The 13915-nt window shown below is 41.4% G+C and overlaps 1 protein-coding gene across 5 annotated transcripts in view; it reads left to right on the plus strand.

The window, feature by feature from the left end:
- The window catches only part of Slc38a6 (solute carrier family 38 member 6), a 66781-nt gene that overhangs the window by 38736 nt on the left and 14130 nt on the right, over nucleotides 1–13915 (plus strand). For all 5 annotated transcript variants that reach the window (XM_076550875.1, XM_042260782.2, XM_006992730.4 and 2 more), the window contains 3 exons: nucleotides 4254–4332; nucleotides 11611–11693; nucleotides 12097–12155. In XM_076550875.1, coding sequence (XP_076406990.1) covers nucleotides 4254–4332; nucleotides 11611–11693; nucleotides 12097–12155 — 221 coding nt within the window. The remainder of the gene's footprint in view (nucleotides 1–4253; nucleotides 4333–11610; nucleotides 11694–12096; nucleotides 12156–13915) is intronic.

Raw genomic sequence — 13915 nt, forward strand, 5'->3', positions numbered from 1 at the left:
CGCTGATAGAAATAAATAAAAGACTTCATTCTATAGAGGCCCCTTGGATAGACTTCCTTATTTTTCTCGGCTTTGGTTGGTTGCCTCTCCACCTGCCCAGAGCAGACTAGTGTTTAATAGAGTGAGCTCCTCCAGAGAGACTGGCTCGTTCTGCCTGCAGCCACACAGCAAATTAGTACACAGGGCTCCCATTCCTACAGGTGAAATCATGTCTGCCTGGCAGGCTGGTACGGAAATTACATGCCCCAAAAACTTCCTATCACTTAGAATATAGCCAAGCATGTAATAGGCATGCCGTGCCCAGAGAAGCAGCTGGTCTAACTTCCTGGCCTTTCTCCTCTCTGCCTGTTCCCTGTCTGCTTCTCTCCCAACTCATGTCTCCCCATGACCATCAGTCAGCAGTTAATACTTATGTCTCCCCATGACCGTCAGGGAGTACTCATCTCCCCTTGACTGTCAGGCAGTAGTACTCATGTCTCCATGACCATCAGTAATTAGTACTCATGTCTCCATGGCCATCAGTAGTTAGTATTCATGTCTCCCATGACTGTCAGTAGTTAGTACTCATGTCTCCCATGACTGTCAGTAGTTAGTACTCATGTCTCCCATGACCATCAGTAGTTAGTACTCATGTCTCCCATGACTGTCAGTAGTTAGTACTCATGTCTCCCATGACTGTCAGTAGTTAGTACTCATGTCTCCATGACCATCAGTAGTTAGTACTCATGTCTCCATGACCATCAGTAGTTAGTACTCATGTCTCCCATGACTGTCAGTAGTTAGTACTCATGTCTCCCATGACTGTCAGTAGTTAGTACTCATGTCTCCCATGACTGTCAGTAGTTAGTACTCATGTCTCCCATGACCATCAGTAGTTAGTACTCATGTCTCCCATGACTGTCAGTAGTTAGTACTCATGTCTCCCATGACCATCAGTAGTTAGTACTCGTCTCCCGTGACCATCAGTAGTTAGTACTCATGTCTTCCATGACCATCAGTAGTTAGTATTCATGTCTCCCATGACCATTAGTAGTTAGTACTCATGTCTCCCATGGCCATCAGTAGTTAGTACTCATGTCTCCCATGACCATCAGTAGTTAGTACTCATGTCTCCCATGACCATCAGTAGTTAGTATTCATGTCTCCCATGACCATCAGTAGTTAGTACTCATGTCTCCCATGACTGTCAGTAGTTAGGACTTATCTCTCCCATGACCATCAGGCAGTAGTGATACTTGACTACCTATTGTTGCCTGATCGGATTTCCCTGTTTCAATGCTTTCCTAATTTCCTGTTGCTTTTCCACATGGTTTTTAAAGGGTACTTTCTATTTCTATGTCTTAACTAGGTTGACAGATTTTTTTTTTTTAATTTTCTTCCCATGGTAGTTTCATTTAAAATGAAGGGAAAGCATACCTATTCGGCTAATATGGTGAAACGAAATGATTTGGAATGGCTGATAACTGTCATCAAGGTGTACCTTGTAGCACAGATCTTGGCTTTGGTGTTATGGAGGCCCAAACTGTTCGACTGTAATAATGGGTCTTATGGATGATGCTGGTGCAGCTGTTAATTTAGAAGAAGCATGGTGTGTCTTGTATTTGGATTCTATGCCATGGATAGTAAAAATCATTTACAAATTCCTGCGTATGACCTGTCTCTCAAATAAGTCTTAAGTATTTCCTTATGTCATCAATGGAAGACATTGGACAGAAGGTGTGGCAACCAACTATTCAACCTAGTGACCTTTTGGTTGAAAACAGTGGCTGTATGAGCTTTCCTGCTGATAGTATTTTTTTAAAACCTTTCGCAGCTTACTGTATTGACTTGATCTTTTGATGTGGCTGTAAGATGTATTTCTTCACTTGGTGTATATCTAGTAATCTTTTGTTCTCAGTATTAGGTACTGTATATTAAGGTGGTAGTACTTACATGGAAATTTATTTGTGGTTAAGAAAAAGTAGTTTTAACAGTGGGATTTCTTTGTTTCACTTGCTCAACCAGTGGGATTTCCCCTATGGTAGGCTCTGTGGTTTTGTAGCTCTTAAAACATGCCAGAGTTCTCCAAGGAAGAAGCAGTGTTTTACGTGTTTTATGATACTCGTGTATACTGAGAGGCCTTTTTTTAAAACAGAGAAACATATGTTTAGTGAGTTCGTTTTTCTTTAAGTACACATGGCTCTTCAGACTGGAATCTATTGAAACAGGACTCCCATTTGAAAAGCAAAGAGCCAAGGCTACAACACAGAAGTGATCTAGTGATTAGCCAGAGGCTAATAGAAATGCTGGAAAGAATGACAGATTGTATATGAAAAAGAAATATAATCTCCCAGTCATTGTAGCTTTTTTACAATTAAAGATCAAAAAAATAGAAAATTACTGGAAGAGATGAGTGTCTGAAACTTTAGAAATGCGCACAGTGTCGGATTATCCCCGCAAAGGGCTGATGAGCAGATAATAAAAGTTCTGGGTCGGAAGTCTGCGCTCTTTGTTTTGAATGTGCTCTCGGCTCTTTACCCCTCCTCCTCTCAGGATACTACAGTTAAGTAGTTTCTAAGCCGTTTTAGAAAACTGGAGTCTGTTTCTTCTGCATCTTATCATGTCGTACAGTTCTTTGGGAAACAAAATGATGTGACAGCTCCAATATTTGAGTGGAAGAGGTCAGCGCTGACCCCTCTCCCTCCTGTGCCCAGCTGTTCTGCCGGCGTTTTCCTTCTGAGAGAACAGAGCAAGGCAGAAGACTTTTCCACATCCAGTTGCTTGTAGAAGCTGCAGCTAAGGGCTCGTAGGCATGTCTTGGTGGCTCCTGGTGAGCAGCCTTGTTTCTTCTGGAGGAAAAGAAATAGTCTGAGATTACAAAGTATGGGTACATGTTTTCATTGCAGAAAAGTGATTGTTACTTACCTGTTCTAAATTCAACTTTACCATGGGTACCTGTTATTTTACCAAAAAAAAAAAAAAAAAAAAAAATTGACTGTTTGTGCATGTGGTAATCGTGCCTTCTGCAAACTAACATGTCTCATTTTTCTCCAAAGTTAAATCATCACAGCGTTTTAACCGCAGAGTTCAGCGGCTTTCCACCAGCTTGACTGAGAAATGCACACTGTTCTTAAACTGTGCGCCTTTTCGTCCAACTTCCTCCAGCTTTCATTGTTCAGACCTGGCATTCAGTGGTGTTCTTAGTTTTTATAAGTCCAAGGAGAAAGTGGAATGTTTCCTGAAAGATAAATAAGTAATAAAAGCAGTATGCACGTAGAATACATGCTTCATTCTTCAAGGGTCCCCCCCCCCTTTGGCTCTGAGAGAGAGAGAGAGAATGTGTGTGTGTTCTGTCCATCTCTGGGGAAAATACTGTTACACTGAAGATCTGACTCCAAATCAGCTGGGTTTCCATAGAGCTGAGTATTTAAGCTTCCGCTTCTGTATTTGCCTAAATGAGTTCTATATTCCACAACCATATTTACGATGGGAGGCTTGTGAATTATTTGTGTTTGTGTGAGCACAGGTACCTGTGGAGGACAGGGAGGGGATCCGATCCCCTGGAGCTGGATTGAGGGGCACTTGTGTGCTGCCCCACAGTGGAGCCAAGCACTGAGCATCTCTCCAGCCCCAGAATGTGCTTTAATGACTACGTGACGAGTGGTTCATTATTAAGTGATATAAAAGCTAACTATTTCTCATATGCTAGCAGATGAAATCTGGGTGGCAGTGCTGGCTTTGGTTTCTGTTTTATTGTTGTTGTTGTTTTGTTTTGTTTTTGTTTTTTTCCGAAACAGGGTTTCTCTGTGTAGCTCTCATCCTAGAACTCGATTGGTAAACCAGGCTGGCCTTGAACTCACAGAGATCTGCCTACCTCTGCCTCCCGAGTGCTGGGATTAAAGGTGTGCACCATCATTGCCTGGCCCTTAAAGTTTTTATGTTTATTACTAAATTGACATCTTGTACAGTGAACAGATGAGACAATGTGAAAGAGTTTTTGCAAAACTTGAAACAATTTTATAAATACCCTATTACAAAATCCCTTTTTTCTTTTATACTTGGATTTGCAATATAAACAAAGGTTATGTGATAAACTTACAGTTCTTCTCTGCAGAGTCACTTACCTTCATTTCTGCCATGTGTGTGTTTGGGTTAATTCATTATGGGTTATCTTCTACATGGTGCTCTCGATCCAGTGGACGTCTGTGCTTCTGAACAGATGACTCTTTGAATGGTTAAAACTCTAACAGGAATTCTTTTTGTTCCTTTTGCAGCTATGTCTTCTTATCTTTTAATTATTAAAACAGAGCTTCCTGCTGCTATTGCAGAATTTTTGCCTGGAGACCACAGTGGGTAAGAAGAAATGTTCCAATATATCCATTCATCCATCCATCCTTTCATTCATTCATTTATTCATTATGTTTTTAGTAAACCTTAGTGGCAAGGGAAACAAACGTAGTCATGTACAGGTTTTGTGGGGTGGAACAGCAGTGGAGAAAACACTGTGGACACGTCCCACGTCCACGGGCAATCTGCTCTGCCAGAGCTCTGGGCTGCCAACCACCGGAGCTCCGGGCCCGTGTGCTCCTAAAGGCAAGGCAAGTCCAGGTTAGCTCTCAGAGGAAAGTGAAGGAGCGCGCATCTAAGGACAGGAAAGTGGAGACTGGTGGGAAGGCCTCAGGGTGTCTGAGTTGAAGGGACAGGGAGTCATCTTTGCTGTCACTTCTCAGCAAGTTGTTGGGACAAATGATGGTGGTAGCCACTGTGTGGGACTCGTGTTAGGCAGCTTGAAGAATGGTGGACGAGAACCTGTTTCCCTTCGCCTTTTTAATATTATGAAGAATACCGACCACAGCATACTTCCTTCCTCATTTAAAAACACAGACTCCTACAGAATACATTGACTTAGCTCTTATTATGGAGAAGGGACCCAAGTTAATTATGCTTTTCTTTTTGATATGTAGAGCAAGAAGCAAGACTCCCCTTTTCTCATAAAAAATAAACTTGAAAATAAGAATAAACTTGGGTTAAGCTTAATTCTCCAGTTACTATACCCAGTTTTCAAACCACAGCACAGGACTGCCCTGTCTGGGACTGGAGTATTGGGCTGCTTTTCCCCAGTAACCAGACTTACCTGGAATGCAGAGGAAAACTTGAGAATTTAGTTTTAGCTTGGAGAAGTCGGCTTCTCTCAGAGCAGTAGACAGGTGCAGCTGCGTGTGTGTGTGAGGAGCACGCGGTTACTCTCCATCTAGATAGGAGCCGTGAAGGAACGATTAAAGCAGGCTCGAGAAGTCAGTCACGATCTTCATCCCCAGAAGACGGCCCTCTCACGGCACGTCATAGCTCACTGGAGGCCCATAGCATGCTCACCCCTGCCTCAACCTACTGTCAGCTTTACCTGGGTGCATTTTGATTATGTTCTGACAGCAAACCACACTAAGAAGTACCTGTGTGAAATACACTTTTTTGTCTATGCTGTAAAAATAGTAAGAACCACTTTGGCTACTTGAATTCTAAGTGAGAAATTCGCACATGGAGCTAAGAACTCAAGGCAGTGTGATGGAGAATAGAAAGAAAACACGTCCTATTCATTTCATGCTAGTTAGCCTCAAGTATCTAACTTTTGACCTTCTAACTTGTCATGGGCTGTAGGTTTCTTTACCTGGTGCTGTGAGGGTACCAATGAGGGCTGGGAATGTGGCTCCCAGACACAGTGCTCACCTAGCATGCCCAAAGCCCTGGGTTCAATTCTCAGTACCAGAAAAAAGCAAAAACAGACAAGCATTCTGAAAGGGCTCAGTGGTTAAGAGCACCAACCGCTCTTCCAGAGGTCCTGAGTTCAATTCCCAGCACCTGCATGGCAGCTCACAACTGTCTGTAACCCCAGTTCCAGAGGAAATACTACCCTCCCATAGACAGACAAAGGCAAAGCAACAATGCATATAAAATAATAAATTAATAAATCATTAAAAAAAGAAAGGAGGGTTCTGGGTGGAGGTAGCTTGCCTCTTTTAGTCACTCAGGAGGAAGAGGCAGGCAGATCTCTGTGGGCTGGAAGCCAGCCTGGTGTACAAAGCTGTTACACAGAGAAACCCTGTCTCAAAAAAACCAAACAAAGCAGATGGCACCAATGACTTTACCTCTGTTTAGGTGCTTTCTTAACAGAGTTCTGATGACCGAATGAGATGGCACACATGTATATGCTTATAAGTAGCTAGTACAGTGTAAATGTGGAGAACAGGGAAATTCCAAGAGCAATGATTATATTAAAGGTAAACTTTCCTTTTTTATGCAGATTGCCAGGAAGCTCGGAGTCAAACACAAATGGACTCTGATCATCCTAATGGTTGTCGTATGTCACCGGAGTTTGTCTTTGTTTGGTTCTGAATTTGGTGACTTCTAGTAACATGCTTTCAGTCACTGTAGAAATAGTTACCATGAAGCAGAACGCTAGTAAAACGGAGATGTTTTGTCTGCTAAAGCATTGCTCACTGAAATCCAGTGCCACGTCTCTTGTTTTAAACAACTGAAATGAACTCCTATTTCAATTGTCTTAGTAAAACTTGTATATAATGTTCTGTTTCTGTCACAAATGCATGCTTTGATGCATTCACCCATTTTTCACCCACAGTGTGCTACAGTCACACATTTTTGATAACTCATACTGTTTTACATGTAGTATATTCATTTCTGAAGAGACTGTATTAATTGGCTATAGAGCGTGAGTCTTTAAAGCCTAACCTTGTAAAGTCAAAAACAAATGTTATAGTGAGGAATGTTGCTTTGGAGCAGTTTATTTCTCAGTGGTGTTGGGTGGCAGTATTTCTTCACTGAAATCACGTGGTGTTGATGTTTTACTTTAGGGTTTAGTTTACCATAAGTTTCAGTTCTTTTTTTTTTTTTTTTTTTTTGGTTTTTCGAGACAGGGTTTCTCTGTGGAGTTTTTCGTCTTTCCTGGAACTTGCTCTGTAGACCAGGCTGGCCTCAAACTCACAGAGATGAGCCTGCCTCTTCCTCCCAAGTGCTGGGATTAAAGGCGTGCGCCACCGCCGCCGCCACCACCCGGCATTCAGTTAAGATCGTTCAAGTGTCTTTGTTTTCTGGGTTATCTGTGAGGATAAGATATCTTTATGAACTATAACCCTTTATGAAGATGCTGTCAAATCACTGTGTTCATTATATTCTAATTTCCAAAGTTACTATTAGAAAATGCAGATCAGTGATACTTATACCAAACTCTTATGATACATCTATATTTTTCCCAGACTAACTTACATACTTTTTAAATCTATAGCTGTTAAAAGTTGGGAGCTCTCTGTTAACATTTAATGGTCTTGTCAGGGGACTGTGATTGACACAATTAAGTTGTCTTGCATTTGAGTTACATAATTGATATGGGATGTGAGCAAGATCCTAATTGAGAACATACGATACTCTTGTTCCATTCTATTCGAGAATGAAATTAAAGCAACTTATAAATAAATCTGGTTTTCATTTAAAAATGGAAAAAACATCTGCGTGCCAAGCATTTGCAATACAGCTAAGGATTTATACTCTGTGTTTCTTAGTTGGAGCATTTTTATCATATAGGATTAAATCCACAGATCAAACAAGTTTTCTAGGAAGTATAAAACTTTTTACTCTAATTCTTTTGGCTTAAAGAGAATGTATATTTAGGTCACAGTAGGAAAACAGGAGTTTGGTTAGGTAATTCTTTTTCCTCTCTTAGAAAAAAATGGAAGTGCAGTAAATTTTCCCAAAATCTTGGTTTATTAAATGATTGTATTTACTGCATACTTTCAGACTGCTTATTGCTGGCTTGTAGTCTCTGGGCTTGGGTTTCATCGCATCTGCTCTTTGGACTATCTCCATTGCTAAACCCGATGCAATTGTCTGGGACATGCATGTGCAGTTCACTCATTCCACTGGGAGTAGCTGTTGATAATGAATGATAAAGAAACCGCTGTCTTAATGATTGGTTTTTATTAACAGCAGTCAATAAATATAAGAAACGATTGATAACCAGTCTCCAGACCTAGAGAAACTCAGTTTTAAAACACAGGCCTTTACATATTAAGATTTTAAGTTCAGTCCTAAGGAGAAAAGTGTGACCTTGAAATAGATGAAGGACATCTGAAAAATGCTGTAAGCTCTGAGTAGTAGCTGGCTCCGAGTGTTTGCATTGCTACTGTCTCGAGCCCATGGTCCTTTACGGCTTCTGCAGACACATGAAATGAGGATGCTGACCAGGCTGATTCTTGAGCCCCCTCCAGTCCAAGCATTCCCTAGCTCTGTGAGTCTGATGCCTGCACACCCTCAGTCAGGGCTCTGTCGGGCACGCCGCTCTAAGATGTGCACCAGTTCCACCTTCAGGTCACACGGAACAGTCCTACCTCAGGATTTTAGTGTTTCTTTAGTCCGATACAGGGGCCAGGTTGTGGTCCTGTGGCTTAACACACACCCTTTTATACAACTCCACCCTCATTGTGTTTTGTTTTTCCTCTTTAAAAGTCGGTTTGGGCCAGATGGTGGTGGCACACGCCTTTATTCCCAGCACTTGGGAGGCAGGTGTAGGTGGATCTCCAAGTTAGAGGCCAGCCTGGTCTACAGAGCAAGTTCCAGGACAGCCAGGGCTACACAGAGAAACCTCATCTCAAAAAAAGAAAAAGAAAAAGAAAAAGAAAAGAAAGGAAGGGAGAGAGAGAGAGAGAGAGAGAGAGAGAGAGAGAGAGAGAGAGAGAGAGAGAGAGAGAGAGAGAGAGTCAGGTTGGCTTGTGACCATTTTTCCTTTATGTTTTCATGATTAGAACATTGATCACGATCTGTACCCTCTTAACAGATATTCAGTATACAATGCAGCCTTGTTATCCAGCAGGAACAGCAGTGCTAACAGATGAAATCTGCTCGGCTCTTCCCTCGGGGCCTTTTTTCTCCTGGCACTGCAACTGTCTGGGTCTGATACAGGGTCCCAGAAGAGAAGACATTGCAGACAGAGCCCCAGGCTGGCTGCCAGTTTCAGAATTCAGCTGCCAGGTGTTTCTTGTGAGGGCGATTTGGAAGTGCCTGTTTGGTTTTGTTCCTCAAGAGTGACTAGAAGATGAGCATGTTGAGCATCAGTTTGTGTTTATTACACGGTTGCTTTTGTATCACTTCCTGCACAGCGGCCTCTGAGGGGCTCGTGCAAGTGTGGATAGAGAGCACAGCAGCATCAGACCCTGCAGAGCAGAAATGCTTGTGCATTGCTTGTAGCTTCTGGCAGCGCATGCCCAAAGGGCGGGAGTTAGAGCGGGACCAGGGAAAGTGTGATGGGGTGCTGTTTCTGCTGCTGCTGCTCATCCTGCCCTCCTAAGGAGGATGTTGTCACTGCCCAGCAGGAATGATTGAAGGTGTACCAGAAAGGATGTCCTCCCAAGCCAGGGTGTAATATGCGCTGAACAGTAAAGGCCAGGCATGCTAGAAGCCAGCTCTTAAACCCAGGCAAAGACACACTCTCTTAATTTGCCAGGGCAGTGGGACACTGACCACCGTCGAGAGTGAAAGAGGATGGATTATCACAGAGGGAGATTTTGAAATCATCTACCAAACACTTAATAAAGGAATCCCTATTGATCTTTGAGGTTTCCCAATCCCGTTCTATCCTGGACTTTATTTTCTTAATGTGGTACAATTGTGTTTCTATGTTTTTCTGATTTTCTTAGTTAATTGCCACTGTACTTTCATTGTGCTGGTTACATATTGCCATTCTTTTTCCAGAGGGTTCTAATTGGACAATATAGTAATACATATGGGCCAATTACATCATGTCCTTGACTGTTTTACTAATTTAATTTCAGTAATCTCAGGATACATACACTTAATTAGCAACTGTGATTAGATTTTTTTCTTTCTATATATTTGCTAGTTATATTTCGCGTATTAATTGTCTTCCACATGTGCATGTATTAAGGTTTTGGAGAATTAACTTTAATATTTAAATTTGTCTATGGTTGTATTAAGAAATTAAAGCATATATGTGTGCCCATGTATTGCTACCATATAGAAATAGCCATTTTTTGTATTCTAGGTATATCCTTCTGACTTTTTAAATCTATATCTTCAGCATGTTATTTTTTCCCTCTCTGTACTGAAATTTGTCTTTCACTCTTCCTATCTGTGTATGAATGAGTATGCGTACACGTATGAAAGTGTATGCACACGTGTGTGGAGGTCAGAGAACAACCTTGAGTCTTGTTTCTTAGGTGCGGTTCACTTCTTTTCTTTTTCTTTTGAAGTGAGACAGGGTCTTTCATTGTCCTTAAACTTGCTTACAGGGCTGATCTGCCTGGCCAGCGAGCCTGCCTCCAGACCCCAGCATGCATTGGTGTTGTGCCAAGTGCCCAGCTTTTTTTTTTTTTTTTTTTTTTTTAGCTGATTCTATGAATCAAATGCAAGCCCTCGACCCTTCAAGGCAGACGCTTTACTGACTGGCTTTCAGCCTCATGTTTCTTTTTTATTAACAAACACATGATCATTCTCTTAACTAACCATTCTCAGTCAGTATTTTACTATCTTTTAAAGAAAAGTTTAGTGTTTTAAGCTGGTAATTCATAACCCCTTCTGAAACTCTGTAGAAATGTATGAAGAGGAAAAAAAATGACTATCACTCAGAAACAATGAAGTTGCTGTCCATTTTTAATAGTATCTGTATTTTTTTTCTCAAAATGTCAGATTACACACACATATTCATTATATTCATTTTTTCAAAGTTGTAGTATTAGATATTTGTTTGCTTCAAGTTTTCACTATTTTTTTAATTTACATTATTTTAAATGTTCTCAATAAATATTATTTGATAAAAATCTTTGTAACTATTGCTGGTGTTTCTTTGTTTTTAATAGTATTTTTTAAGTATTATAGGGCATAATTACATGAAGACTCCTAGCATCTTTTGCCAAATTGCTTTTCATGAGGTAATTAATACAGTTTATCTTTTAGCAGTGTTTGGCATACCTCAGTACTCCTCATCAACATGGATTATTATCTCTTTTTTAAGTACTTGTTAATTTGGTAATTGAAAAATAGCATCTCATTGGACACTTTTGTATTTGTCTTGGTTGAGGTGTTATTTTGAGACAAGTTCTCACTATATAGTCCAGACCAGCCTCACACTGTTGATCTTTGCCTCCCAAGTCCCGAGATTATGGCCTATGTCAACATTATTTTAATATATTTCCTACATGCATATTCATGATTAACAATAAAAGGTTTTCTTGTGGCAGGGGCTGGGGGTGGGAGTAGGGGGTGGAGAGATGGCTCAGGAGTTAAAGCACTGGCTGCTCTTCCAGAGGACCCAGGTTCAATTCCCAGCACCCACACGGCAGCTCACAACTGCTGGTAACTTTACCTCTGGTGGATCTGATACGCTCACACAGGCAAAACACAAATGGACATAAAATTTTAAATAAATAAATAAACAATAAAAGGTTTTCCTAAGAACATTAACAAAAAAGTGGGTTTTCCCTAATGGATGATTGTGTGCCCTTGTGATGCGCTCTCTCTCTCTCTCTCTCTCTCTCTCTCTCTCTGTTAGAATAGACATGAATGAGTCCCATGTCCTGTGTCTGACACAGAACGTTGTTTTCCTAATAGGTCTTGGTATCTCGATGGACAGACGCTCCTACTCATCATCTGTGTTGCCATTGTGTTCCCTCTTTCACTGCTTCCCAAAATAGGTGGGTCCCTGAAGACACAGGGGTGTGTTGGGGAGGGGGAGGCAGGGGAGGAGTGGGCAGAGAGTAAGAGGCTTTTAAGCTTAAACTTGGCCTGTGTTCAGCTGCTCAGCCCTCAGCCCTGCCTAGCTAACTTATTACTTGGCTTGTGGTGGCGTTTTGTCTGCCCCCACTAACATGAAGTCGTTACGGCGGCGCATTAAGGAGCAGCCTGCCCTGCAGTTGGCTCCTAGTGGCAAGCCAGTTCCCGTTCTGCTGTGCAGAGCCGCATAATGACCTGTGACAGACGGGCCCTCGGCCCAGATACCAAGCTGCAGTAGAAAACATGCCCAAGATGCATGGCTCTGTTTGTGAGTCAGGATCACTTGCCTTATAAATTGCTTTTTATTTTATTGGTATTTTACAGGCTTTCTTGGCTACACAAGCAGTTTATCATTTTTCTTTATGGTGTTCTTTGCCCTTGTGGTAAGTTTAAAATATAATATGTGGCTTATTTCATCACAGAAATGCAACTGTGTTAATGACATCTTTTAACTGCTTTGTGCTGGGCACAGTAGCCCATTTTATGTTATTAAGAGCACTGTTGTTGTTTTGCAGACAATTAATTTCAGTCACAGGATTATTCATTTTGTCCATTTTAAAGAAGCTTAAAAAAGCATTTCAAATTTAGTGTCTTGTGGTTAGCAGAGAGGTATACACAGTTCTTCTGTTAAGACTCTGAGTGGAATAGACCCCTGGACAGCATAGCACTCTGGAGTAGCAGTAGGGATGTGCTCTGTACAGTCAGTTCAACACAGCACTTCCTGGAGCTTTATTCCGTTACTGAAACTACAGGTTCTGAGACTTGATTGAAAAGCTCTCAGGAGAACTGGGGTGTGAATGTAATCCTATCCGATCTGCTTACTCAGCATAAAATGTTCTCAGAAAGATAGTGTTGGGAATAAATATTCTTTTCATATGCAGGAAATGTATTTTTAATTAACTCTTTTTATTATGTATCATATCAAACAACAGTTTAACATTTATAAAATAATTTAACATAAGGATAAAAGAGAATTTAAATTTATAGCCTTTTAATTCTTCTTCTTTTTTTTTTTTTTGGTTTTTCAAGACAGGGTTTCTCTGTGTAGCTTTGTGCCTTTCCTGAAACTCGATTTGTAGCCCAGGCTGGCCTCGAACTCACAGAGATCCACCTGCCTCTGCCTCCCAAGTGCTGGGATTAAAGGGGTGCGCCACCCCCCACCTTACCCCCCCCCCCCGCAACCTTTTAATTCTTCTAAGACAGATATGTCCTTGTATATAATTTCTTAAAAAAAAAAAAATTCTTTGCAGTTCAGTTTATCCCATAGTAAGGATCTAAATGTCAAACCTTACATAGGATTAAACATTTTTAATTTGCCAGAGTATATATATTCCAAGTAACCTTTTTCTAAGTATTTAAGCTTTCCCTGAATTACTGATAATGAATCAAGGGGAAATGTCACCCCTAAGCAGGTTATAGAGCCAGGTGCCAGAGCTGTCAAAACAGTCCTCAGACTGGGGAGAGAGTTCAGCTGACAGATCGTGTCTGCCCTGCAAGTCTGAGGGCTTGCTTTCAGTTCCTAGAGCCCGTGCGAACAGTCGGGCCTGTTGGTACATGCTTGTAATCCCAGTGCTGGGGGAGACAGAGATGAGTGGATTTCTGGGCCTCGCTGGCCAGCCAACTCAGCCTTCTCCTACTCAGCACACTCCAGGCCAGTGAGAGATTGTCTCAAAGACCAAGATGAATGGATCCTGAAGAATGACATCCACCGTTGACTTCTGGCTTCCATCTGTGCATACACACATATGCACACACAACCACACAATATGTAACCACCAACCACCACACACATGTGCATACAACCACATGCACACCACACATGCACGCACACACTGCCACACAAACATGCAGCCACATACCCACTACGTATATACACATCAGTCCTGTTTGCATTACATTTATCTTTGGCTAAATCATCTAAGACACAGGATAAAACGACTAAAATCCTTATAAGCAACTCTGATCTCACTGTTCATAAACATTTATGTTATAAGGAATGTTTGTAAGGCTGAACATATTTAGCAGTTCTTGATCATTGTTGAATTTACCTGTGTTAGAATTGCCCCTCCACCGACCCCAATGCCATTCAGATAGTGAATTGAGCATGCATTTTTTTAGGTTCCATACTTTAGAGAGAAACAGT

The sequence above is a fragment of the Peromyscus maniculatus genome, chromosome 14 (genome assembly GCF_049852395.1).
Source record: "Peromyscus maniculatus bairdii isolate BWxNUB_F1_BW_parent chromosome 14, HU_Pman_BW_mat_3.1, whole genome shotgun sequence".
Taxonomy (NCBI): domain Eukaryota; kingdom Metazoa; phylum Chordata; class Mammalia; order Rodentia; family Cricetidae; genus Peromyscus; species Peromyscus maniculatus.